This window comes from Microcebus murinus, chromosome 19 (assembly GCF_040939455.1).
Source record: "Microcebus murinus isolate Inina chromosome 19, M.murinus_Inina_mat1.0, whole genome shotgun sequence".
NCBI classification, from domain to species: Eukaryota; Metazoa; Chordata; class Mammalia; order Primates; family Cheirogaleidae; genus Microcebus; species Microcebus murinus.
The window spans coordinates 52,763,933-52,791,796 of NC_134122.1; the positions used below are offsets into that span (position 1 = coordinate 52,763,933).

General features: G+C 54.7%; 1 protein-coding gene across 4 annotated transcripts; it reads right to left on the bottom strand.

Moving 5' to 3' along the window:
- Positions 1-707: 707 nt before the first annotated feature.
- On the bottom strand, positions 708-26,893 carry PSEN2 (presenilin 2). Of its 4 annotated transcripts, none has more exons than XM_075995544.1 (12): positions 26,810-26,893; positions 26,173-26,314; positions 15,112-15,272; positions 13,293-13,507; positions 11,869-12,010; positions 9,308-9,375; positions 8,412-8,632; positions 7,650-7,748; positions 6,795-6,878; positions 6,311-6,409; positions 3,265-3,383; positions 708-1,427 (listed from the first exon to the last, which is right to left on the bottom strand). In XM_075995544.1, exons 3-12 carry the CDS (start codon positions 15,250-15,252, stop codon positions 1,272-1,274), a joined length of 1,344 nt encoding a protein of 447 aa, XP_075851659.1. In that variant the 5' UTR covers positions 15,253-15,272; positions 26,173-26,314; positions 26,810-26,893; the 3' UTR covers positions 708-1,271. The 4 variants fall into 4 exon arrangements, with proteins under 4 accessions (XP_075851659.1, XP_075851657.1, XP_075851658.1 ...); XM_075995542.1 differs by having other exon boundaries at positions 6,311-6,412; XM_075995543.1 differs by lacking the exon at positions 26,810-26,893 and adding an exon at positions 26,521-26,620 and having other exon boundaries at positions 6,311-6,412.
- Positions 26,894-27,864: the final 971 nt, after the last annotated feature.

The window sequence follows — 27,864 nt, forward strand, 5'->3', positions numbered from 1 at the left end:
GCGTTAGTCAGTCGTGCGTGCGCCAGCACTCACGCCACACAGCCCCAGGGAAAGCAAGCGCCTGCCAAACGTCAAGGCGCACAATTCTCATTCCTCTCCTAATAAGCAGCCAGTTTCTCAGCTCTCATGCTATTCCTGGAACAAGGAGGCGGGGCTCCCAGTCTGAACTGGAGAGCACACGCGTTTCCCGGCTGTCCGCCTGCCGCTCTGCATGGCCCCAGTGGGCTGGAGGCCCCACCCGGAGGCATCACTGAGACCCTCTGCAACCGGAGTGACACAGGCAAAGCCAGCCTGTCTACTCCCCCATTGCAGCACCCAGGCAGCGGCCACGGCGGGAAAGGAGAATTCCCAAGCACACACTCCCTGGCAAGAGGTTCCCGCAGAGGGTGGACATTCCTGAAAGACCTCTCCACATTTGGTAGCCGCACTGGGGTGTGCCTGACACCCTGCACCGCTGAGCCCAGGGGCCCGCCCGGCGCCGCAGCCTTGCAGCCAGAGCCCACGGACCTCAGGCTCCCGCTCTCCCAACGTCTTTGCTTAGGAAACTTTCTAGTTACAGCAATGAGTGTAGAAAGGCGAGACTGTTAAAGCCTCTGTCCTTCCGACAGGCAAATCGCCCGTGCCCTGGGCCCCACAGCGCAGCTGGCCCCGGCAGCGCGGGCAGGCCGGGCGAGGGGCCGACTGTATGAACAGACCAGGGGCCAGCGTTCCACAGGACTCGTCTATTTATTGATATTGACATGAAGCCACTTCCCAGCAGCGTGGCTGCCTTAACGAGGACTCGGTTTCTAAAGGTAACAAGATAACAATGACACCAGACACAGCGCGTTGGGCACCTTCCTCAGAGGGAGCTGGCTTCTCTTCCCCAGCCAGAGCCACCAGGCGCGGGGCACGTTCCCCAGCACACGCTCCAGGCGCCGGACAAACGCACACGTCCGCCCACGCTCGCCCGGGCCTGGGGCCGGCTCCAGACCCGGCGAGAGCGGCGCCTTCCCGCTGCCCGCGCCCGGACCCTCCCGGCTGTCTGGACACTCCCTCCTGTCCAGCCAGCGCCTCGAGGTGGCGCCTGCGAGCGGCAGGCAGAGTCTCAGGACAGAACAGCTAGCACCGAAAAGCTGGTTCTGCTTCCTCTTCACAAAGTAAACGATACTTCTTTCTTTTTTTTTTTTAAGGAAAGAAAAGTCTCAAAAATATATGGCACTAGAGTGTAAAACTATACAGCTGCGTCCAGTGAAGATTCCCGGCGGCTCCCGGCCCGCGGCGCCCGCGTCTCAGATGTAGAGCTGGTGGGAGGCCAAGGTGTCCATGAAGGGGCGCACCAGGTTGTCCGTGGAGAAGTAGAAGACGAGCCCGAACGTGATGGAGATGGGGAGGGCGGGCAGCGCTTTCTTGAACACAGCAAGCAGCAGGAGGGTCAGACACAAGCCCTGCAGGACAGGAGGGGAGGCTGAGGCTGGTGACCCCCAGTAAGGGAGGGGGCAGTTAGTGATGGTCTAGTCCCTGGGCTCAGGAGCTTGTTTGGGGCCCAGTTGGACAACTGCACTGGAACCCCTTTATTTTCCGAGAGGTGCTGAGGGCAGGTGTTCCACCCCACGACAGCCCGCCTGTTCACAACTGAGCCAGCAGCAGCCTCCCTGATCCTGGGCCATGCTCTGCCAGCCCCACCGCCTCCCCAGCTGGCTCCACGGCCACACGGGAGGGCGGGATGCCCTCAGGGAACATGCACTCATGGTGAACCAGATGGCCTCAACTGAAATGCCAGCGGGCTTCTCAGGGGCTGACAGCAAAGGAAGCAAAGGGAAGAGGCACAGACCTGCCCCTGGGACGCAGGCACGGGGTTGCCCATCCTGCCCTGACCTGGCTGATGCAGGCAGTGGTCCAGGGTGGGGCCAGTGGTCTGCCCCATCCATGGGACAGCAGGGCTCAGGTAGATGGTCTGATGGGCCTTTTCTTTTGTGCCCTTCCTTTGGCTCTCCTTTAGCTGTGACAATGGGTCCAGTCGTCATGTGGCATATGTCTCATGCTCTTTAAACTTATATCTTGCTCTGTAACTCTATCTTTCCCTTCTCAATAAACCTCATTTTCATGCTTGCCTAACTCTGGCGTGCCCGGTCATTCTTCAGGCATGGGCGTGCCAAGAACAGACATTTTCACGCTAAAACCTGACAGTTACAGCACATTCATTCTCTTTCTCTCCCTCTCTCTTCCTATCTTTGTCTCCATCTCTATATGACGCAGTCCTGTGGTTTGAGTATATCTATTCGATGACAACTCATACTTTATATCCACAGCAATGATTTATCTCATGAATCACAGATTTATATAAGTAAATAAGATTGTATTAACTGGGCATCTTTTATATATAATAGGCTACTCGCATGTATTATAACCAAAATCATGTATTCTCTCCCCTAGGCATCCTCCTTATCAGTATTCTTCTCAAGAAATGGTACTGTTAGGTAGATAGATAGGATCTCAAAAAAAAAATCATAAAAAAAAAAAGACAGTCTGATGGTGAGGAGCCTGGGGTCTACTATCCCATCCCTGACAACACACGTGGGCAGAAACGAAGTCCTCAAAACACTGGAGCATCAACCTTAATCATGTGCCCTGCCAGGTGACACCAGGGTGTTCCGAGAGGTACAGGACGTGGCGTACGTAACGCCCAGAGACTCCACGTCCTCTAACAGAAAAACTCCGAGATGAAATCATCATAGGACGTCTCCCCCACGATGTGCATCTGGCCACGTGAAGTCAGTACAAGGGCCTCTAAATTCCACTGCTGGGGTTCACAGTGATGGGTCTGCTCCCCAACCCCGCGGCGACCCTGGGTCAGGACCCTGTGGTGTCCAGGTGGCACGGAGGAGGGAAGCACACAGCTCCAGAGCGAGAGACCGAGCCCTAACCGCAGCTCTGCCAGTCACAGCTCGGCCCTCGCCAGCTCTGCGCCACGGTCAAGGCCCTGAAGCCATTTCCTCTTCTCCAAATCTGAGGCAACCACAGCCCCTCCCAGGTACAATGCGACTCGCCCACAGGCTGGCAGCGGCCCGAGGCACGGTGTGCGTGCAGCTCGGTGGGGTCAGAGCCAGGGTCCTCACAGGCTGCGGCCCGGCGACCACACCTCCTGTGAGCCTGGCCAGTCCTCAGCCCCCTCGCTGCTCGCGCCCCTCGGAGGGGAACAAATGTGAATCCTCAGAGACCCTGGCCCCCATGCAGACCTTGGGGGCCCCCGTGGGGGCCGTGCGGGAGCACCCAGACACTCACGATGAGGATGGCCACGAAGCAGGCCAGCGTGGTGTTCCAGTCCCCACTGCCCGTCGCCGCCGCCTTGCCCACCAGCACGCTGTAGAAGATGAAGTCCCCGAGGCCGAGCTTCACGCCCCCTGCGTGGGCAGAGGAAGCGGACCATTGCTGAGGACGCTGCACAGACCAGGAAAAGGAGGACACCACCAGCCCAGGAGGCCCCGGCACTGCGCCAGCCCGAAGGCATGCAGGGCCAGGTGGGCAGCCACCCGCCCGGCCCAGCCCGCCCGGACTGCAGGACAGGCTGCCTCCAAACAGCCACCGCCAGCGGGAAGGGGGGACCTGCAGACTGGGTGCCTTACGAGCCGGCACAGAGAAGCTGGCTGCCCTGACACTCAGGTCAAACTGGTGCTGGGCGCTTAGCTGAGCAAAGAGAAGGCCAAATAAAAATGCATTGCCTGGGGCTGAGGGGCTGCTGTGCCACTGAGTGCAGGTCTGGATGATGGATATTTTCTAGGAAATTTAATTACTCTCCTTTGAAGAGCATGTATGAACACGAAAAAAGAGGTCCTAGGATCCTTTCCCCTTGCAAGCAGGTAACTGCAATCGTAAGTCGTACACCTATCCCTGTAAGTAAATCAAAGCCTCTAAAATGCTTTTGAGTTTGTTTTCTTCAGTACAATGGCCCCACACAGGGTAACTCTGCTGGCTGTCGACAATCAATGTGGTATGCGAGAAGGCAAACCAAGGAGGCCCACCCTCCCTGTCCCCTCCGAGGCCCCAAGTAGGTGTCCCTCCTGCTCCCGGCAGCATCTCGCCCTGTGCCTGGCCAGCCATCCGTCCTCCTCCCTTCCAGTCCCTCGCTGCCACGCTGCTCCTGCTGTCCTGCTCTCGCTTGGCTCTTTCCCCTCCCTGATCGCTCTTCTTTTAAAATCAGGACTCTCAAATGAACCCCGGGATATCACCTCCTGGTCACTTTGGAAATCTACAGGCACCAGGTCCCCTGTCTGCTAACCTCTGCTCTCTGGCCAAGCCACCACACGCCAACGGGGGACGCTCGCAGCCCTGCTGCTACCTGCCTGTCTGGGCCCGGGTCTGCCTCTGGCTACTCCCCAGGGTCCTCCCTTCCCGTCAGCGCCCCGGACCCTCCCTGGCTACCTGCGCTTCTCGGGCCCCCAGCTTTGACAACATGTACATGCTGAGCTCCTCCCCCCGTCGGGTCCACTGGACATCCACCTGGGCACCCTGCAGCCCCTCCCGAGTCTCTGTGAGCAGCACCACCTTCCACGGGGACCCCTGACACTGGACACTGGCGCAGTCCTGCCAGCCAGCCCCCCACCTCCTCTCCCCGTCCTCTGCTGCCACCTTGCTTCCCTCCCTCCTGGTGCCCCAGCAGGCTCCGTCAGGAACGCAGCTCTTCTCCTGTGATCTTCCTGCTTACAAACACTGACGGTTCCCCACCACCCCTAGATAAAATACGAGCTCTTCCAAGACAACAACACACCCTAAGACCCGATGCCCTCCTCCACTGCGGCGATGACCACGGCCCACACCCAGCAGCCACAGAGCTCTGAAGGTTCGGGTGTAAGTTGACCTTTGCAAAGCAAAGGCTGCTGAATTTGATCTGCCTCTGGCCCTGGTTACCAGGGGACTAAATCCTTGGAATTTCCTGTGTAACAGGAGTGTTTTGTTATTCATGAGCCCCTTGGATCACACCTGCGACTATGCTAAAAGATGAGATGACTCACACTGGGGGCTGGTCACCAGAAGGACCAACCCTGCGATCAGACGGTTGAAGCTTTGGGCCGCAGACCTAGGGTGGGCGCAGGGGATGAGGCTCAATCAGGCGGCAAACACTGGTCCATCCTATCTACGCAACGAAACGCCAATGAAACGCTGGACCTGAAGCTAGGTGAGCACAGCCACACGTCAGGAGGGTGGCGTGCCCTGTCCCACCACGAGAGGACACAGGAAAGGCATGGTCAGGACCCTTCTGGACCTCGCCCTGTTTCATTCGGCTAGCCCTGAGTTGCACTCCGTATAATAAAACTGTGATTGGAAGGACGGTGATTTCCCGAGTGCTGTGATCCTTTGTAGCAAATGACTGAACCTGAGGGCGTCGTGGGAGCCCCACATTTGTAGCCAGTTGGTCAGAAGAGTGGGTGGCCCATGGACCCTGAGAACTCGCAGCTGGTGTCTGGAGGGAGCCAGTCCTATGACCAGGCCTCCCACCCCATGGGGTCTGCACTGACCGCGGTAGCCAGTGCCAGGCGCGAGCTGCAGGCGCCAGTCGGCACTGGGACAGATGCCCTCCTTGGCCTCATCCTTCAAGTCCCGCCTCAGGTTGATCCTTCCCAAACACAGCCGTCTTGTGTCACTGGAATACTTCATAGCACCTGGCTGCTCCCACAGGCCCTTCTTGAGGTGTCATATACCACAGCACCTGCGTGTCCCAGGTGCCACCTGGCACGCAGCCCGTGGTCTGTGATTGTGTCCTAACAGAATGGCTGTTTTAATTACCTGGGAAATAATACCTCAGATGTCTCCAGGTCTGTCTTCAAGCCCCTCCCACACCTCTGGTCTGCTTAGGTCTCAGCTCCGACCATCTGCCATCTGGAAAGCGCCCTGTGCCCTCCTCTTCTAGTGACGCTGTGACTCAACCTCCAGAGCTCAGAAGCTACGTAACCTTCTCCACCCCGTGGAAGCCGCATCCCACCCTCTCCCGGCGGCCCCCCTCAAAGTCCTCGCCGGCTTTTAAGGTATGTGTGATTAGTGCCTATGCCCGTCACACCGTGAGCCCCACCAGGCCCGGCCTCACCCGACCTCACAGGTGCTCAGTCGGCACTCAACACACGTCGCCTGACCGCACGGTTTAGCCTGGGTGCAGAAGCCCAGAGGGCTGGGCAACAAGACTCCAGCTCTGTAGGCTTCTCCTTGTCTTTGCAAAGATGCCTCTAACGTGAAAAGGGGCCTCGCCCCTCACGGCTTCTCTACCCAGGCCCCGCGGAGCCTCCACCCTCCACCCCAGCCCTGGGCAAAGCAGACCACGTGAACACGGGCACCTTACTTTCCTCCTCTTCCTCCAGCTCCTCCCCTGGGTAGCCAGGCAGGGGGGCCTCAAAGACTTCGGGGTATGAGGGCTCCCCCAAGCTGTCATAGGAGTCTTCTTCTGGGTGTCCAGGAAGAGAAGATGACCATCATTGCCACGAGCAGAGGGCAAAGGAGAGAGACAAAAGCTGGTCAGAGGGCTGCCTGGTCTCTGGGGAAGAAAGATCCAGGAAGGGTCCCCCTGAGCGCCACTGTCTGACCTCAGGGTTCCCCCACCCTCACTCCCAGCCACGGCCAGCCACGCCCAGCAGCAATGAAGCACTGGAGGCTGGCAGGGGACCGACATTCCCACCCTTGAACACCTCTAGGAGCAGCCAGGAGGGCTAGTTTGTGGATGACATGTCACACTTCCCTCCTGAACTCGTGCCCTGCAGAGAGGCCAGGCTGAGTGCAGGTGAGAAGCGGCCCCAGTGATGAGAGGCTGTCAGGCCCCCAATACTTACCCATCTCAGGGTCATAGGGGAGCTGCAGGGCTCCCTGAGAGGAGGGGTCCAGCTTGGCCATGCCCACTGTCCACACCATGGCAGCTGTGGGGGAGGAAAGGGTTACGACTCCAGTGGTGCTGACAGTAGCTGCCTGCAGGGCCTGGGGGAGGTGGCCAGCCTGTGTCCCCAGGACGCCTGCATGGGACCCTCCATCCTGCCATCCTGTGGGTTATCTGTTCACTGTCCGTGGTTGGAGGCTGTTGGGGGAGGGGCCCAGATGCACTGGCCAGGTCTGGGCAGACAGTGCCTTGGCCAGTCTCTTTCCGCCCCGCTCCACACGTAACTGCAACAAGGTTAATAATATCAGCCGACAGTCTAGGGAACTAATTGTGTTGTTTTTTAAATTGTGAAAAATTTTAAATTGTAAAAAACATAAAATGTATCATCTCAATAATTTTTAAGTATACAGTTTAGTAGCACTCAGTATTAATATATTCACACTGTTGTGAAACAGAGCTCCTGAGCTTCTCCATCTTGCAAAACTGAAACACTGCAACCAATGAACAGCTACTTCCCCAACATGGGCCCAGAAATTCAGGCTCTCTGCTTAAGTGAGCCCCGCCCACAGCAGACGTAGCGCATCACAGCCGCAGCACTGTGAGCCCGGGACCACGTGGGTCTTGTTTCCTGCTGGACGCCAATGCCTAGCACAGCGCCTGTCCCAAAGCAGGGACCTGATGCACACTGTGTTGAGCGCGTACATAAATCCAAATCCCTATACACTGAAAGCCACGGCCAGGAAACAGTCCCTTGTCCCCACCACAGACCACGTGCTGACCCCATGGTCAGGCAGAGACATGGCAGCCCACTCACATGAGTATATCAGGGCAGGGAATATGGGCTCGTTTCTCTCCTGGGCAGTTTCCACCAGCATTCTCAGCGGCCCTTTGGGACACAGTACAGCGACAAGATCTGGGAAAACAAAGACATCCTTGTCACATTAAAGAAAGACATTTATTCCCAAGCAGCCCCTGAAGGAGGAGCCAGTCCTGTCGCACTGGGAGCCCCAGGGTGGGGCTCTCAGGACGTGCCGTGACACCGGGCTGGCATCCCAGACCCTCCAGAGTCCGCACGGCCGGAGCCCAGAGCAGGGCCTGAAAGGGTAACTGCAAGCAGGGGAGGCTGTGTGCCTGGGACCCAGAGGACGTGCTCAGTCCCACTTCCAAATTCCTTATCCTTGAAATGGAAGCAGTAATGCTGCCAATGGTAATCTTGCTAATATTAATTAAATAGCAGCTAACATTTGGGGTTATGTACAGGTACTGTGCCCAAAGGACTTAGAATTGTTCTAAAGAAAGATAACTTAGTGTATCAGTTGCTTAACAGTACATATGCTCAGTCGGCACGCCGATAATAATGGAAAATAAGGAGGTCAGTGACCGCCATGTTTTACTTGTAGAACACCAACAGGCTATGAGGCCTCCTGTGCTTTACAAAGGAGAACCTCTCAGAAGGGAGACCACCCAGGCCTCCCCAGGAAGGGGTGAGCTTTGCAGCACCTAGCCTCCTTGTGCAGCAGTGAGGACGACATGGCCCTGGATGTCACCCCCACCACCAGGCTTGCTGCCCACCTACCGTACACAGAGATGGCGCCCAAGATGACCCAGGCGGACCACTCCGGGAGGTACTTGATGAACACCAGGGCCATGAGCGCGCTGATTGCGATGAGGTAGGCCTGCTGCAGCATGAGAGGCCCCTTCCAGTGGATGCATACCATGCCCACCGCCCCAAAGTTCCAGACGGTCAGCACAAGCGTGGGGTAGTCCATGGCCACGTTGTAGGTCTTGAGCACTTCCCTGCAAGACCAAGGTTGTGCCCGTGGGCGGGAGACTCAGTGGAGATGCGACACCCTGACGGTTTAACACCTTTCGGTCCCAGCCCAGTCTTTCTTACTAATGTTCCCTTCCCCTACGTCCACTGGCCCTACAGCTAACCATTTTTTCTAGAACAAGATGGAAAGTAAACCAAAGACTCATGCTTTGTATGGTTTACATAAACATGTGCTGGTACAACCTGGAAGACCCTTTGCACGTGGAAAAGGTCCTTGGAAAAGTGCTTTTTCCTTGTCCCTCCAATGTCTGTGGGCCCCTGGGTCAGGCTAATATCCCAAATCAAGGGGCAACAGAACAGACGATCATTCCCGTAAACTAGGAAGTACTGAGGCCTAGACCAAAGATGGGACTGTGAATTTTGAGGTGTTTCTGCCCCCCTACAGGATTCAGAGAACCTCATCCATGATGGCTTTGCTTGTTTCAAATCAGGAACTAGAAAGAGATGCGAGGCCCACCATGGAGCCCCTCACTGTGTCAAGGCTGAAAAAGAGGGGCTTGAGGCTGGGGCCCTTGGAACAGCCAACGCACGGGAGGGCTGTGGCTCAGCGGCCGCCCTTCCCTGTGCAGGCCCTTCATATCCACCCGTGCCGCAGGGAGAGGGTCCCCAGGGCGCCCCTGCTGCATACAGCTGCCACTCACCCGAGGTAGATGTAGGTGAAGAGGAACAGCAACATCAGGGAGGACATGATCAGCCAGCCGTGGATGAACTGGACAACAGAACAGACAGGAGTGTCACAAGGTGTCCCAAGCTCCCCAAATCACAAGGCCCCCAGGCCCCTGGGACTCATACCCAAGCCCCAAAGTCTTTCTTGGCCAGGCTACTCCCTGACCACGCTGGATGGCAGCCTGCAGCCGTCTTACACCAAGGATGGCAGAAATTCAAGTTCCCGTCAGGCCCCTGCCGTGACGGAGACAAGACCCGGCGGGTCTGCTGACGCAGCCCCGTGCTCCCCCTCCCTACTCTACCCGTTCACTTAGAACGGACACGCTGGGCATCTCCTACGCGCCAGGCACCGTTCCGGGCTCGGGAAAGAAAGCTAGAGAAGCCTCTGCAGCACTGAGTTCGGGGTGCGGGAGGTGGAGGACAGGTAAACAAGTACAGCAGGTGGTGAAGACGCTACAGAGAAAACCGCGCTGGCAGATGCGGTGACAGGAGACTCGCGGGCGTGCTATTTTAGATGCACTGGGCAGGGAGGCCTCTTGAGGGGCTATTTTCAACAGAGACAACCCAGGAAGGCTGGTTCCTCCCCCGCTGGCCAAGCCTGGGAGGGTGACATCATCTCCTACCAGCCTCACCCCCAAAGACCACTGGGACCTCAGCAGACACCTGGTCTACTTGGGGCAGCTTCACCTCGAGCACCAGCCCACCAGTCACTAGCCCAGCCCACTGGGACCGCAGTGGGGACCTGTCTACCTGCGGTGAAAGAGCCGCCTCAGCTGTGTGCACAGCCGAAAGGGCACGTGCTGATCCTCTTAGCCCGCCTGGCTGTCCAGGCCACCGCCATCTTTTGCCCGAGTGCCTTGGAGCCCCCAGGTAAACCTTCCTGGACGGCTGCGGCCCTACTGCCCACAGTGGTGGCAGCTGCCCACATTTGCTGCGCTACCCCTAGATTGTTCCTACACGTGCTGTTTCTTCTGCTCCAAACCAGCTGCCTTCTACCCTGCTTCCCACCATCCACCAACCTCCTCACTGCAATGTTAAAACCCTGCTTAATTTACACAAGTAAATGTTACTTATTTTACCATTATTATTTTTTAGAGGCTGGGCATGATGGCTCACACCTATAATTTCAACATTCTGGCAGGCTGAGACAGGAGGATTGCTTGAAGTCAGGAGTTCAAGACCAGCCTGAACAAGAACAAGACCCCATCTCTCCCAAAAATAGAAAAAAACTAGCTGGGTGTAGGGGTGCACACCTGTAGTCCCAGCTACTTGGGTGGCCGAGGCGAGAGGATTGCTGGAGCCCAAAAGTTGGAGGATGCGCTGTGCTATGATGATGTCAGGGTGACAGAACAAGACTCTGTCTCAAAAAAAAATAATTTATTATTATTATAGACAGGATCTCTCAATGCCCAGACTGAGACTCACTCCTGGGCTCAAGTGATCCTCCAGCCTCAGCCTCCGGGGACACCGGGACCACAGCGCGGCTCCCTCACTGCACCGTCTCTGCCGTGCCTCTAGCCAGGGCACCCCACACCTCCATCTACCTGCTCCAGGAATGGCAGCTACTTAAACAAAAAGCACTGTGCCGTGCCTATGTGCAAACAATTTGAAATTGGGGTGATGTCTAGCTTAACTTTCTGTCAGTCTTTAGTGGTTCAAAGCCTTCCTTAGGAGGAAAGCCTAAAATCAACGCCTAAAAGTTTATGGCATCTTTGGAGACAAGATGGTGCCTGTGATTAGGGCAGGTGAGATGGGCTCTTCCTCTACTCAGTAGCTGCAGGTGGGCCGAATCCAGATGTCTCCCGGGGCTGGAAGACCTCGGCATAGCCGCTATACCTGCCTGTCCAGTAGGGAAATGGAAAAATAAATCTGGAGGGGGAGTATTGGGGTGAGAAGAACATAAAATAGAGCTTCAGAAAGAGAAGCAAAATCAAATTAAACTTCTGAATGTGAGAAGTGACACACAGAATGTTGCAGTGAGGAGCTCAGTTGAGTAGCATTCTGTGCACGTTTAACAGACAATAGTATTAGGTCATCTGTGCTGGGGCTAGGGTGAGAAAGAGTACCAAAACTCAGAGGTTGTTTTTTTTTTTTTTTTTTTGAGACAGAGTTGCCTGGGCTAGAGTGCAGTGGCATCAGCCTAGCTCACAGCAACCTCAAACTCCTGGGCTCAAGCGATCCTCCTGCCTCAATCTCCCGAGTGGCTGGGACTAGAGGCATGCACCCCCATGCCCGGCTAATTTTTTCTACATGTTTTTAGTTGTCCAGCTAATTTCTTTCTATTTTTAGTAGAGACAGGGTCTCGCTCTTGCTCATGCTGGTCTTAAACTCCTGAGCTCAAACGGTCCTCCCGCCTCTGCCTCCCAGAGTGCTAGGATTACAGGTGTGAGGCACAGCACCCGGCCAAAAATCAGAGTTTATTTCACAAAAAAAAGGAACTCCAAGTCTTTAAAAAAGGTAGCTGTGGAACGGGCCCTGCCAGCGGCAGCGAGGGGCGGACAGGAGGTGGTGGGCGGAGGGCGTGGCCGGGCCTCACCTTGTAGCAGCGGTACTTGTACAGCACCACCAGGAAGATGGTCATGACCACGATGACGCTGATCATGATGAGCGTGTTCAGCACGGAGTTGAGGAGGCGCTGGCTCACCGAGGGTGTGTCCTCAGTGAATGGCGTGTAGATGCTGAGGGAGGAGGCGCAGGGCTGGCACTCTGGGTCCCCGCCTGCGCCTGCTCCTGAAAGGCCCCCACCCTGACCACCCCTTGACCGTGTGGGGAGGTGCCTGGGAACACCAGGCTGCCCCTGCACAGCCACACGCTGCCCTGGCAGCGCAGGCAACCATGCCCACGAGTGGTCCTTGTCTGCCAGCCCGTGTCCTGGCACTAACCACATACCTGTGGCTCTCAGCCTCGAGACTGGCCTCATGCAGCAGCAGGGATGTGGGCAGGATGACCTCCCCACCCCCACTCAGACTAACCCCCTAGGTGCTTCTCTCTGCCCACCCACTTCTCATTCCCCACACCCGCGTCTCCATCAGCCCCACCCAGCCCAGGCCCCGGCCACCTGTTGCCTCCCACCCCCACCGGCAGGGCCGTCAGCTGCACTCGCAGCCCGGGAACTCAGGAGGCAGAGACAGAAAGCAATCGACTGATACCTCCCTCTTCCCAGCCTGGACTGCAGGAGCAAAGTGCTGGCTAAGGCCTCTCAACGCTTTCACCTGCGCTGCTCTGAGTCCCTGCAGACGCTAAGCTTCCTGAGGGCGGGGGCTTCTTGCTCTACTCCTTTCAAGAACCAAAAAACAAATGAATACACACAAAACGAAACAAAAAGTCCCTAACTTAAAAAAAAAAAAGTTGAGAGAAGGTGCTGAGCAGTGACAACCATGGCAGGGGGAGGGAGTGGGGGGGCTTCTCGTTTTTCTGTGCTGCTTCTGCATGCATTTTACTAAAACAAACAAAGGGCTTTATAAACCTTCCTCCCCCGGCTGGGAGTGAGCTAAGAAATCATGTGGTCCAACCAACCACCTTGTTTTACATTCAAGGGAGCCGAGGTCCAGAGAGGAAGTGACTTGCTTGTGGTCACGCGGTGACTGATGGCACAGCTGTGCCCAGGACCTGGCGCTTGCACCATCGAGCTCAGCTTCCTTCTGTAGTAAGATCCAGTGGGCCTGAGCGCTCAACTGCGGCAGGCACTGTTCTAAGCCCTTTACTTGTATTAACTCACTTAATTCTCCCAGTAATCCCACTCCTAAACCCATTATAAAGACCAGGAGACTGAGACAGAGAGCAGCTAGGCACGTGCCCAGGCAGGTCACATGGCCAGGAGGCAGTGGCCCAGGCGGTGAACCTGGCAGCTCTTCAACCCTGCTCTCTACTGCCACTGGTGTGGAGCTGCAGGTACCAACAGAGGCAGCCACCCTCAACCCAGCCCCACCCTGTCCTGCGCCACCCAGGGCCCCAACTCACAGCTGTCCGTTCTTCTCCGTGTAGAAGCGCACGGACTTGATGGTGGCCACCACCACAATCATGCACAGCGTGACAGGCACGAACAGCATGATCACATGCTTTGCTCCATATTTGAGGGTCAGCTCTTCCTCCAGGCCCGGTGGCCGCCCGGGGACCCCGCTGCTGACATAGCGGTCAGGGTCCTCCTCACCGTCCTCCTCACTATCCTGGATTCTCTGTGGGAAACCACGTCATGAAGGTCATGGAATGCCCCCCACAGTGGCCTACTGATGTAGTGTGTGGATTTTTGGAGCCGGACACGAGAAGTTTGAATGTTTTCCAGACATAGGAAACCGCCTATGAGCTACAGTTTAGATATGGGAGTGCTAGAATTTTTAGGACAGTGGAAAAGTGTATGAGGACAACAGTGGAAAAGGTTTAGGGTTGGGCCAACCACTGCAAATGAGGGAAGGAGGCTGCACAGCTGGGAAGAGGGCAGTCTGCAGGCCCACTGCTATGGCTAATGAATTCGGAGCATATCAAAAGACCTTTCCCCTTCCTAAGTACGGGGAATCGGGATGGCACTCAACTCTGTTCCCATGGCCACACTGGTCTGGGAGGAGACAGGCCAGGTGATGGGGGGAACAGATTAAAAACCACTTACTAGAACAGTCAACACACACGGGGACTCTCTTGGAGTGTGAATAAGACTCCAGGAATTTGGAGAGGAAGAAATTACTTTGAACCTTTTGCCCCACAACATCAAGCATGTCGATTTATAGCCCTGAACTAGAGAGGCTGATGGCTGTCCCACACCTGGATGACATGGGCTCCGGGAAGGGCAGAGAGAGTGGGGGGGGGGCAGGATGTCTGCCAGTCGCTAGCACAAACAAAAATTTGTTTTGGAAGTGTGGCGATTCAGGGTCGTTAGCTGCCTTGTTAATGAGGCTAGCAGCCACAGGAAAAGCCAAATGAAACAAAAACCAAAAGTGACAATCACTTCAGTATCGGTTGTAGAGAGAGCCCCAATGTAGGCATTCAGCTGAGAAATGAAAGGAAAACTGTTCATCAACAGGAATTGAAACAACTAAAATGCACAAATGCACAAAACCTCCTGGAGATAAAATAAGAAACTATCAAGAAAAGGCTGAGCAGTGGCCTTGAGCTGGTGAGCTTTCACTCTGAGCTCCAGGGCCACGGCTCTGTTCTCAGAGAAACGAGCTCAAATTTCAGCAAAGGGCATTCAGGCTGGCTGTAAGAAAACAGTCCACGTGAAGGTCTTTAAATTCTATAATGGGCACAACAGAGAACGAGATACAGGCAAATTCAGATGTAGTTTTGCCCAAGGATGCCCCACTCTCCCTAACGCAACTCTCTCCGGCCCTGGGGGCTGCAGAGGGCAGAAGGCAGTGCAGCCCACCCACCCCCAGCTCAAAAGTCAAACGTGAATTAGGCACTCATCTCACGGTTACCGTGTCTGGCCATCTGCCAAAACACGTTTCCCCTCCGGCAGCCTCTCCTCCTCCCCTCTCTGCCTCTGTGCTACCTGCCCCAGCATCGAGGCAGCCAAGCTTACTCTCCCGTGACCTGCACTGGAAAGATAAATCCAAGAAGGCGGGGGCGAGCGCGCCATTCAGCCCACTGCCAGATCCGTCCCCACCATCACGTGCAGAGTCTACCACAAAGCCCGTGCAGGTGGCAGACCCACCCCTTTGGCCAATCCCCGCCTTTACCTCCCCTCCTCTTCCCTCCCACATCGGGAGCGTCCGGTCTTCACCTGCCAGGCACAGGAACCCAGGGCCTGTTTCAAGCCTCCCCCACGCCCGGTGCTGGGACCTACCCACTGGGCAGTGCTGTCTCCGTCCTCCGGGCCCTGCCCGCCCTCCTGGCAGGAGCGTGGCGAGGGGCTCTCGGCCGACATCAGGGACGTCCGCTCGTCGCACACTTCCTCCTCGCTGTCAGAGGCCATGAACGTGAGCATGGCCCTGCCTCGGGAGGCACCTAGAGAAAGGGGCACAGGAACTCGTTCTGCTTTCCTGCGGGACGGCGGCGAGGGCTGAGGGCGACTGCAGGTGGCACGAAGACCTGGACACAGGTCCTGCCCCACAGCCAACTCCCAAGACATGCACGCCAAACAGCTGCTGTAAAGCAAGAGTCCCCTAGAGCCACCACTGAGGCCTTGCGTGGGACTGGCCTGAGGAAGACTCATGCCACGGCAGGTGAAACACCCAGCCAGAAAAGTCAGGGCCACTCCAAAATGTCAGTGTGCTCATTCATTCAATCAACAATCTTGCACACCTCTTGCACACCAAAAATCATGCTGGGCTGTGGGGATACAAAATGAGTGAGAAACACCCTTGTCCTAAAAAATAAAACAAAAACGATCTAATGTGACAGACTATATAATCGAGGTGTTCAACAGGAGGAACAGAAGCATAAAGAAGGCACCAAAATCTCAGCGATCAGGACTGTTTTCTAGAGAAGACATTTGATGGAGACAGGTTTCCAGATGGGAGAGGAGGCAGGGGCACAGGGACACCCCAGTGAGGGGTCCGGGCGGGGCTGGCTGGGGCTGTGGAGGTAAGAGGGTCTCATGCACCACGTGAAGGAGGTGTCCGTCATCCGGGGACAATCGTGACACTCAAGATCAGATCTGTGTTTGCAGATGTCAGTCTGCTCGTGACCAAAAAGGGTGGGTGACAGGGCCCCTGCTCCAGCCTGCTGTGGGAGGTGAGGAGGCCCAGGCAACAGCAGGAGGGTATGACTGAGGGGACGGAGCCCAGGACAATTGGGAGGAAAGTGACAGGGCCTGATGTGAGGGACAGAATAAGAACAGCGTCTAGGATGACGGCCAGGCGAGTACTAAGAAGGGGAGGATGGGAGCAAAAAGTTTCAGGGGAAAGAACGTGAATTTAACCCAGGAACCCACTGAGTGTCTATGGGTTCAGAAGGAGGAAGCTTAGCCAGGCACAATCCTGCACACGCCTGCAATCCTAGCACTTTGGGAGGCTGAGGTGGGAAGGTCGCTTGAGGCCAAGGGTTCGAGAACAACCTGAGCAACGTAGTAAGACCCCATCTCTAAAAAGAAAAGGGGGAGCTCTCAAGGAGGTGTGTGAACACCCAGGTCTGAGGAGTTTAGAAGTGGCGGCCAAAGCCACAGGAGCAGGCGAGGCCATCTGTGGTGCAAGCAGGTGTGTGGGGTGGGAAGTGCCACCGAGGGGGACGCAGAGGGAGACCAGTGCAGAAGGAACCAGAGGAGGGAGGCCACCCCTCCGAGACATGCCCAGTGGGGCTGCTACACAGCGGCTCCACATGGAACCCAGCACAGCCCAAGTCCACACACACGGAAGGTTTGGGGGCCGGGAAGAACGTCGGACAACCCCTGGCGGATCTGACTGTTCCTCTGGACATCCTGGACAGGGACAGCAGCTGAGTCATCAGTAACTTCCGAGGGACCCTGAGGGCTGAGTGGCACACCCCAGGCACGGATGACCAGGACTGCTCTCTGCTAAAAGTCTGTCTCCAAGTCAGTCACTCCTGGAATTCATGTGATTTCTAAACCAAGCAGGCAGGTTCCTTCCAAGTTCGTCAGTTTCCTTCCGCATCGCAGGGCTGTGGCTGCCACCCTTACTGGATGAAGACAGGGCTCTGGCTGTGGCCTGGACTGCTCTCATGGGACGTCTCCTGCACCCCCAATTACAGCAGAGCCTGCCTGTTCCCTCCTGACTCGGACCTGCTACAAAAGGCTCTCCCCTCCACTGCACAGGGATTTCAAGCAATCAAGAACCTTCTGTTTAGGACAGATAATACAGGAGTAGCAGCAGCAGGAAGTGAAGTGAGATAAGAGGCAGGAGGAGGAGGACACCGCACCCTGGAGTCGCAGGGAGAGTCTATTGGCTGTCGGGATTAGATGTTTCCGGGCTGGAGGAGTCAGAGGGACGTGAAATGGGCCTCAAAGGTCAGGAATACACTGACAGGCAGAGATGGAAGAGGCGGGTCCCTCTGGAAAGAGGCGACCACTAAAGTGAATGTGTGAGCTGGGGACACCACGTGGCCCCTCCTGTCAATACTGAGCAACTGGATGTGGCTGGTCCCTGGGGACCGATCCAGGGGTCTGGGTGCCTGACCGAGGACTGAGAGCTTAATCAGCAGAGGACAGCAGCGAAGGCTTCCGACCAGGAGGACGTGAACAGAATGGACCTGACGGGGCGTGGGCCTCTCCCTCTTGGATCCCCTGCACAAGAGCAGAGCTGCTCCTCCCGGCCCCGGAAGCCAGCAGGGCCCAGAGCCCTGTTTGAGGAGACACAGCCTCACAGCCCCAGTGCACTGCCAGGCCTTGGAAGCTCCGAGCTTTAGTTCCTTCATCTACCGCGTTTCCCCAAAAATAAGACAGGGTCTTATATTTATTTTTCCTCAAGAAGACACTTTAGGGCTTATTTTCAGGGGATGTGTTATTTTTTGTAAGTACAGTACTACAATCTACATTTATTCAAATATAGTTAAGTCGTCTTGTTCTGGAACATCATCATAACTCTCCAAACCCCGCATTCCATCCTGAATTTCTTGGGACTCTATTTCCTTTAGAATCATTGGCCCCAATCTCTCATGTAGAGCAATAGAGCTCTCAAGGGGCAGATGAGAAGGGCTGCTCGTCTTCTTTACCGCCCCACGACGAAATGCATGGGTCGTGCAGATGTGCTGCGTAGCCATGCCCAACACTAGGTCTTATTTTTGGGGTAGGGCTTCTACTGTGCAAATGCTTAGAAATCCTGCTAGGGCTTATTTTATGGGTAGGTCTTATTTTCGGGGAAACACGTTACATAAAGGAAAGAAGCCATCAGGTGGAGATCTGGGAGAGGAAACTTTGAGGTCCTCCCCTGCAAGGCCTGGCCACACTGGACAAATCCCAAGTAGCTATGTGCACCCAGGAGCTCCCCTTACCGCCCGCTCTGGCCCTGGTGCCCTCACTGCCACTCAAAGACGGGCACCGAGACAAACAGCTGGCTGCGTTTTCTCAAGCTACACGACAATATTCCATCTGAAGTAGTGCCCTAGATGGGTATGAAGCTATAGGTGGCTCTGTTTTCTAGCATGTTTGTTTTGGGTGTGAATTAATAACGATGTTACTATCTTCCTCCTTCTGTTCTTCCCACGCCTCTGGAGCACCTGTGACTTATCTCCGCAGTGACTGGAGATGCAGATCTCAGAGCCCTGGAACTGAGAACGTCACAGGTGCAGCCCGAGGAGAGAGGGCAAGTTCACCCTTCAGACCTACAACAGCTGCAGTGATGCCTCCTCTCCTAGACTCCCAAACAGCAATGCATGAGGAAAATGCATAAATGGGGCAAAACTCCCTCTTTAAAGGAGAAAGGGAGCAACAGGAAGGGGAGGACAGGGAAGCAGAGAACCCAGGATCAAGCAGAAGGAGTCCTTCCAATTTTTGTTTCTCCACTCAGTTGCCAACAGCTAACAAGACGCTCCCTGGAGACCATTTCTGTCTCGCAGTTTCCCTGAGGTCTGTGACAGGTGCACCAGGGAGAGTGAGCCCAAAGAAGGACCCTTCCACGTGACACTGTGCTAGACAGAGAGAGACACCTGGCAACTGCTGTCACCATCATCCACACTCACTGACCTCCTACCCTGTGCCCAGGCCTGGTCTCATCAGGACCTGATGGCTTTTCAGGAAGAAACATCAGAAAACCACAAAATATGCTTTTTAACCCACAGAACGTAATTCATACGTATGGCTTTTCACCAGAAAACAATTGCTCTCTGAGCAGATGCCTTCCCTTACTCTACTTTTAAAATCCCCCCAAAGCCGCTCTGAAGCTGTGCCCGTGACAGTGCGGCCAGGATTCCAAGAAAGCAGGGACAACGTAGCAAGCAGGGACAAGCTGGTCTCGGTGGTCACAGCAAGGGCACCATCTAATCACAACCCTCCTAGCCCGGTGGGGCTGACGGGTGGGAGGCACGACTTAGAAATGGGGAAATGCTGAATGCCCGGACCACTGTTTCTCAAAGTGGCCCAGGCTACTGAGGGGGGGGTAGCAGAACACCACCTGCAGAGCCTGTCCAGGCACTAGACACCATAACCCTAGGAGCTGGGTGCTACTGTTCTTCCCCATTTTATAGATAAGGAATGAGGTTTAAAAAGTGGTTGGCTCAAGGTTACCCTTGGAACCAGGTGGTCTGTTTCTGTGTTAACACCATGCTAGGCTGCTCATCAAACATGCAGATCCCCGAGCCCCATCCTCACCAAATGCCTGGGGGATCTGAATGTCCAGACGGACCCTCGCTGGTTCTCTGGCCCCTGTTAGACTGTCCCTGGGGCTGCCCCTGCTTTGCAGTCACAAGAACCAGGCCACTTGCTTAGTAAGGGAAGTGTCCTTCCCTACCCACCCCCTGCTCAGCACTACTTGATTGCAGAATGGGAGAGTGAGAGCATCAACAGCCCTTGCCCCCGAATCCCCCGTCTGCTCCGAGAGCAAGCGGGGAGGAGGAGGAGTGGATGATTCTCAGATGAGCAAAGCTCCATGGGGAGAACAGAGCTCTCAGGCAGAAAAAGTCCCTAAACAATGCCCACTGTGGAGCAGGGTGTGGAAAAACTGGGACAAACTGGACTGACCTTACTGAAAGCAGTAAAAATAAAATGCTTTAAAAATAGTCATACCTTTTGTCCTGAAATGCTACTTCTCAGAATTTATCCTAAGAAAATAATAAAATGTTTGCATAAAAATGTGTTATAATTAGGCAGGGCAAGGTGGCTCACGCCTGTAATCCTAGCACTCTGGGAGGCCGATGTGGGCGGATCGCTCAAGGTCAGGAGTTCGAGACCAGCCTGAGCAAGACCGAGACCCGTCTCTACTAAAAATAGAAAGAAATTAATTGGCCAACTAAAAATATATAGAAAAAATTAGCCAGGCATGGTGGTACATGCCTGTAGTCCCAGCTACTCAGGAGGCTGAGGCAGGAGGATCGCTTGAGCCCAGGAGTTTGAGGTTGCTGTGAGCTAGGCTGATGCCACAGCACTCTAGCCTGGGCAGCAGAGTGAGACTCTGTCTCAAAAAAAAAGTGTTTTAATTATACATAACTGTTAAAAAAAAAAAAAGTGAACATGACTAAAATTTATTTATTTATACATACATAGAGTCTCTGTTGCCCGGGCTACAGTACCATGGCATCAGCCTAGCTCACAGCAACCTCAAGCTCCTGGGCTCAAGCGATCCTTCTGCCTCAGCTTCCCAAGTAGCTGGGACTAAAGGCATGCGCCACCATGCCCGGCTAATTTTTTCTATTTTTAGTAGAGATGTGGTCTTTCGCTCTTGTTCAGGCTGGTCTCAAACTCCTGACCTCAAGCGATCCTCTCGCCTTGGCCTCCCGAGTGCTAGGATTACAGGTGTGCGCCACCACGCCCGGCCCCTATACTATAACTGTCTGATGGGGACTATTATAGGACTCCTAAAAATCTTATTTCAAGGAATATTTAATAACATGGAATAACACCTAATGTTAAATTGAACAGAACATAAAACTTCACACACTTTATCATCTGAATTTTCCTATAAAATGTATGTGCATACAGGACTTGCAAGAAATACCACAAAACATTAAAGGTGATTATCTTTGGATGGTGGGATTGTGGGTGATTTAAATTTTCTTAATGTTTTCTGCATGTCTCAAGTTTCCGTAATAAATATGGACTGTGTCTGTAGTTTTCAGGCTATTAATTTTTTAAAGGGACATAATGAGCATCAACATGTAGACAGGTTTTTCTTACTCCTGCCCTCTGGAATACCCCTCATTGGCCTGGGGGGACAGCAGGAACTTGATGAAGCCACTTTTGCATTTGTTCCTCAGCCCTCTGAGTGACCCGGCTCCTGAAGGAAAACAGAGGCGCCGCGATGCACTTTGCTTCCCTTTCCAATTCCAAAGAGCCTGCTTTACGAGAGACCTAAGCCAGTGCTGACGCCTGACTGGGCTCTGAAATCCTTGGAGGGAAAAATCCCTGGGCCAATGTGTGCAGATCAACAACCTGGCTCGAGGTCTGTCCACACCGGAGTGCCCTGACGCAAAGAACTCCCGCGGGAGGCTGACTCACAGGCGGGTGGGGGTGGGGCTGGGCAATGCTCCCACTGTTAGTGTCAAATCCCATCGGAGACACACGACAGCAATCGGCTCTCCCGTCTCCCACCCCCTGCTCCCCCCATTCTCTGAGGCAGTGGCAGGAAAATGCAGAGGGGCATTAGGCGTCCAGTGTGCAGACTACGTTCTGGAAACCTCTCCCAGAAGGAAGCACTGTGGCTCACAGCTGCCTGGGTCAGGACGCAAACATCGAACCTCAGAAGCAGCCACTGCACAGGCCCACTCATCAGCTGAATGGGGTCTAAAGGCTGAATTAGCCAAACCAAGGAGCTTGACCTAGAGAATCTCCACAGTGGTGCTTATGTCAGCAGTTCTCACAATCATTCTGAAATCCCGGTGAGCCAATTTCCTCCACCTCCTTTTCGTTTCAGAGAAAAGTAAAAGTTTTGGCCTTAACATTTAAGGCCAGCAGAACTAGGTAGGAAACAGATTTTAAAATGCCATAGCAAACCCTAATGCCTCATGGAAAAAGATGGAACAAAGCAGACTGGGAGTTAGGGTGCTTACCACAAACACTTGGGGGTGCAGGGAAAGGTCTGGCTCTCAGACACTTGGTTTCTGTCTCCCGGCAGGCTAAATGAACAATGCCCCCTGCTTGCAAAGAGGGCAGCATTGGCTTTAAACACGTCATTTTCAATGGTCATGTGGCTACCTCATAGCCCTTGCATGACTCCTGGGAAGTCCCAGAGTCTACCCTTGAAATCAGGAAGGGTTGCTAAGGTCAGATGATACCCTGAGAAATTCCCACAGCTTCGTGCCCACCTCTCCCCCAGCCCAGGGACCTGACCACGGACTTGGCCCAGCTGACCACGATCTGTCCACCCAGCTCAGCCCAATCGTGATGCACACCGCCGACTGCACGGTTCTCCCAACACAGGGAGGAGGCCTCAGCCAGAGCTGGGGCCTGAGTCCCAAGAAGAAGCCCAGAAATACCACCCCATGCTCCCAGACCACAGGCCCCAGGAACCAGCTGATGGGGCCTCCAGAACCAAGCTCTAGATTTACCTCCAGTAAGCCTTTCCTAGGCAGAAGCATCCAGGGCCCAGGCAGAGTTCTCTCATTTCCTGAAAGAGCCTGGGAAAGGGCAGTTTGGGGGAAAGAGGCAGGGAGCCCCTAGCATGCCACCCTTAGGAAGGCCCAGAAATTGGTTGTTTTGTTTTGTTTTTTTAAATGAGAAGCTGCAAGCCAGAGGTTCGAGTTGAACCACATACTCCCTGGCTACATGGCCTTGGACAATTTAATCTGACACAGCCCATTTTCTCTTCTGTAAAAAGCAAAACAGGCAAACCTTACAAGATTATTGTAAAAGCTAGGGATAATACATAAAGTGTCCAGCACATAGTAGGTGCTCAATAAATGGTAGTTGTAAAGAAGACAAAATAGAGGAGGGACACCAGGAGAGGGGATACGGAAGCCTGTCGACACACCTCCGGAAAAGTTACTAATCTGATGAAGCACCAGATACACCAGCTGGCCTCAAAGGCCGGGCCCCAGGGAGAGGTCCTGTTTCCATCCGCCCCAGCCCAGGGCACTGGACCACGTGAATGTTCTGTCAAATGAAAGGGCACTTCCACAGGACACTGTCAGAGCTGGCAGGAATCTTGCAGGCCACCTTGTCAGCTCTTCTTTTATGAGTAACTACAGTCCGGAGGGGCAAATGGAATCCGTTACAGTCCCAAGACCGAAAGCTACCGTTAAAACTCAGGTCTCCAAACTGCCCACCAAGGAGCTCTTCCCTGCTCCCTTGGCACCTGCGAAGGCCACACAGACAGGCAGCCCCCCGCACCCCATGTGGGCTTTCTGGGAACACACGCATATTTATATACAAGGCATGTACTTTTGCCACGGGCAGGTGTGTCTAGAAATGCCTCTTAATCACTCACTCACCAGATCATCTGCCAACCTTAAAAACCCAATAAATTCTCACTCCTGTCCCCCTGCCCACAACTCCCACCCCAGCGCCCACTCCGCTGCTGCTTGTCTGGTGTGTGTGCAGCTCCACGGGGCAGGTGCCCACACGTGGGCTGGGGAAGGAGACAGGGCCCTGCTTTTCTGGGCCAAATGGGAGGGTGGGAAAGTGTCCCGCTGTGGGAATGCTAAGATAAATAATGGCGCATTCGAATGCTCTCTCTACACACCCATCAAATCCGGTTTTCCGATACTCAATGAAGGGAAAAGTCTGAAGGCATAACATCCACAGAAAAAACAGGATGCAAAAACTCCATCTACAGTTTCCTACCTCTACTGTTTTCGCAGATACATATGTGCATAGAGTGGAGCCCTGGAAGGAAATTCATGTTAAGAGTGGTTCTCTCTGTGCTGAAGGCTAATGGATAACTTAATATTTCCTTTATTTTCTAGAATGAACATGTAATGCTTTTATTTAGAAAGAAAAAGCCAGGATGTTTCTGGTTAAGGTATAGCAGAAAGGGGAGCACCCTTTAAATTTTTCTTCCCTTGCTCTAGAATTTTAGCAAAGACGAACAAGCAACCCATCTTCCTAGACAATGAAAGGCTATAAAACAATCATCTCCCCTGTTGACGTTTGGTCTTTCCTGAGGACTGATTTGAAATCATTCTTTCCCCCAGACATTAACATGGTGGCCAGATCACCTCCAGGCTTGACCCCATGTCAGATCCAGCCAGAACATTCCTCCTGGGCAAGCCTGACTTTCAGCCTACCAGCCTTGCCCCCAGCTGCAGCAGCCCAGGAACAGGTGGGAATACTTGCAGGAACATTTGCTGTCTTGTCGGTTTCCAACTAAACAGTGTCCAAAAGTCAAAGCAACAGCTGAAAAACAGCCAAAGCCAAATGTTTCATCAGAAACGTGCATGTGACCTACACATATTGTTTCCGTTCCTTTGGAAAAAATAAAAATCTTTTTTGTTTGTCAGGAAGTTGCTCCTGAAGACCCTGCAGAAACTTTCTGGGCATCAGTGCCCAGAAAGGGGGCACTGATGGGGCTGGCTGGTGAATGTGGCAAGCCTCCTGTGCAAAAACTCAAAACATAAAGATGACATAGCCCACTATGTTCAAATCCTGGTGCTCAAAGGCATGGAAACCACACAACTGGACCAGCTGCTTAACCCTCTAAACTTCAGTTTCCCTGGGGAAACTGAGTATAATAACTACTTCAAATCCTAGCACTTTGGGAGCTCAAGGGGGAGGATGGCTTGAGGCAAGGAGTTCAAGACCAAACTGAGCAATATAGCCAGACCTCACTTCTACAAAAATAGAAAAATTAGCTGGGTGTGGTGGCTCACACCTGTAGTCCCAGCTACTTGGGAGGCTGAGACAAAAGGATCGCTTGAGCCCAGGAGTTTGAGGTTGCAGTAAGCTATGATGACACCACTGCACTCTAGCCTGGGCAACGGAGCAAGACCCTGTCTCAAAATAAATAAATAAATAAACAAATAAATAAATAAATAAAATAACTACTTTATTGTTATTAAAATTCTTTTTTTTTTTTTTTTTTGAGACAGAGTCTCAGTTCCCTGGGCTAGAGTGCCATGGCATCTGCCTAGCTCACAGCCACCTCAAACTCCTGGGCTCAAGCGAGCCTCCTGCCTTAGTCTCCCAGAGTGCTGGGACTACAGGCATGCGCCACCATGCCCAGCTTTTTTTTTTTTCTTTCTGTTTTTAGTTGTTTGGCTAATTTCTTTCTATTTATAGTAGAGACAGGGTCTCACTCTTGCTCAGGCTGGGCTCGAACTCCTGAGTTCAAGCAATCCTCCTGCTTTGGCCTCCCAAAGTGCTAAGATTACAGGAGTGAACCACAGTGCCCGGCCTAGTGTTATTGAAATTCTTAAGATAACTGTGATAACTAGTGCACAAAATAGGTTTTGATTGTATATGAGTAACTCATAAACAAGGTATGTTATGTTGTTACTAACATCAATAACAGAAAGGCCAAGGTAGGTTAAGAGTCTCTCATTTGGCAAATCGTGGGCAGTGGGGCTATGGGGGTGGGGGGACAGGCACAGCTATATGCACCATGCTTCCAGGCACTCCAAGCAGCAGACTCTGGCCAGGCCCTTCCTCATCCTCATACTCCTCCTTCCTTCCATTTTCAAATAAAAACAGGTCATTCACTCCGCACACATGAACAAGTTTTGTACTCAAGACTTGGCACTCAGTCACTTCAACACCAGAGGATGCAGTTTTCCCTCAAAATCTGAAACAACATCCATTCCACTCGGATGCAACACTCCCCCAAGCCCTCACTCCAGCCCTACACCCTGGAAGGCAAGGCCGATCCCAGACAGCCTGCCTGCCATGTCCGGCAGCTGAGGGCACAGCTCTGAGCTGGGGCCAGGCCCCCAGGCCCCTCACCAGCTGGGCGGTCACACTCTCCCACAGCCACATTCAGCATAGCGGAAGCAGCTTATCCAAAGCCTTTAATTACTGCCAAAGGTCTTGGCTGAAGCTCTTGAGGCTCAGGTGTCTACAGAAGGGACTATGTAGGTGCAAGGGGCCTCCATACTGGAAGTTTCTTAGCCCACAGCAATGGGTCAGGCCCCTCTGCAGTTGTCTGCCGGGGATGCTCCCAGTTCTCCACCAGTGAGTGGGGACGGAGCTGCTTCACCAATCACACTTCGCCACAGCTTTCACGAACTGAAGTAACAAGGGAAGACTTACTAAGCCAACAGACAGGGGCATTTTATCTAACTAGCAAAGGGCTGAGGTCTGGTCCAAGGTATGGACAGCAGAACAAGAGGCCAGGACACCGGGGTCTCCGCCGGCTCCGCTATATCCTACCTGGGCGACCTTGGGCAAAGTCACTTTAGCTCTGTGGGCTGTTTCTTCGTCAATAAAATTCGGGGTCCACGCTAGCTTCAGTTTCAGTTTCCTTCAGCTTCAAAAGCTTGATTCTGGGCTTTCCCTCACAGCTGTGCAGTGCCTGATAAAACAACAAACCCGCCAGTCAGGCAAGCCGGCCTGGCCGGGCCCTGCCCCTCACAGGCGCGGGCGACCCTGGCTCTCCCCCTCCGCCGCAAAGCATGCCCGGCCCGCGGCAGGCCGACGGACTGGGCGCAACTGAGGTCCCCAGCAGGAGGAAAGGAAAAGTGCCCCGGCCACACGCCCCCAGCCCCACGTGCACTGTGCCTTTCAATGCACCGGCCCTCCAACAGCTCGCACGGCGCCCCAGCTCTGGCGGGGTCTCCGGCGGGGGCGCGAGGAGCGGCTGGGGCCGGGCGCAGGCCCGGGGGCTGCGCGGCGCCCCTCCCAGCCGCAGTTCCGGCCGGCGCCCCCGCCGCCCCGACCTCCCCGCTCGGCCGCAGAGGCCGGGAGCGCGGCGCACGCAGGGCCGCAGCCCGAGCGGGCAAGGGCCGGCCCGCAGGCCGCAGCCCCAGCGGCCTTCGCGCCGCGGGCTACAGGCCCGGCCCGCGCTCACCTGCTCCGCCGCGGCCCGCACAGTTCTCGCCGCTGGCGGAGCGCCCGGCAGGCCGGCGCCGGCGCAGGCCCCGCCCCGCCCCGGCCGGCCGCCCCGCCCCGCCCCGCCCCGCCGCCCGCGCCCGCGCCCGCGCCCGCGCCGCGCTCCCGCGGGGCCTCAGCACCCGAGCCCGGGCGCGCGGGGGAAGGCACCGGGCGCGGAGGGGCCTGGCCGGGCCTCGTCGCGCCGCGCGTTTGGCCGGATCTGCCTGACACGGGGACAGGCCATGACGCGAGATGGGGTCGGGCCTGTCACCTTTGGGCCTGGTGGCACCAGGGGGCGCCGGGACATTTGCTGCGTGTACATTCTCTTTTCTCGGCGTTTTGGGTCACGTCCTCCCTTGCCCCCTCACTCCCGCAGGTTCTGCCCTCACTGAGGGAGCGCTGCGGCCTGCTGGCAGCTGACTGGTGGCCGGCAGCCCCTGGGCGGCCTCAGGCTGGGGCCGGTCACCAGAAGACCAGGGCAGGTTAGAGGGTTGAGACTTCCAGCCCCGCGCCCAACCGCTGGGGAGGAGGAAGGGGCTGAAGGTCAAGTCCATGACCAGTGGCCGCTGATGTCCTCAATCCTGTGTATGTAATGCAGCCTCCATAAAAACACTATTTCCAGGTAGATAGTTTTCAGAATTGAGTTCAATTGTAGGACACTGAGCTGGTGTCCACTGCATAACTGATCACTTGCTTGATGGGTGGGACCCACAACCCCACAACGTCTGGTGTCAGAAGGGCCTTGAGAGCTTATAGTGGGAGAAACTGCATCGCATGTTTGTTTCCATATTCTGAGTCGGTTTAGCTAGAATCCCCCTGCACCTGATGCTTTAATAATTAACTCTTAGTAAGTTTCTACCCGACCCCCCTGCTCTTTGGCAATAAAGTCCGGCTTGCTCATGTTGTGTTCTCAGTTGAGCCCAGTTCTGTGTCAAGGTCCCTTTCCCCTGTCGCAATAGTCCTGAATGGAACTCTTTTCACGGCTTTAACTACTGCCTCTGGTTTGCCCTCAACAGCACACTGACCTTGGGC

Coding starts and splice junctions, on each gene's coding strand:
- PSEN2 (XM_075995542.1), bottom strand. CDS start 15,252: ATGCTCACGTTCATGGCCTCTGACAGCGAGGAGGAAGTGTGCGACGAG. Junction 6,879..7,649: donor CCCTGCCCTGATATACTCAT/GTGAGTGGGCTG, acceptor CCTCCCCCACAG/CTGCCATGGTGTGGACAGTG. Junction 6,413..6,794: donor CCCCTATGACCCTGAGATGG/GTAAGTATTGGG, acceptor CTGGACACCCAG/AAGAAGACTCCTATGACAGC.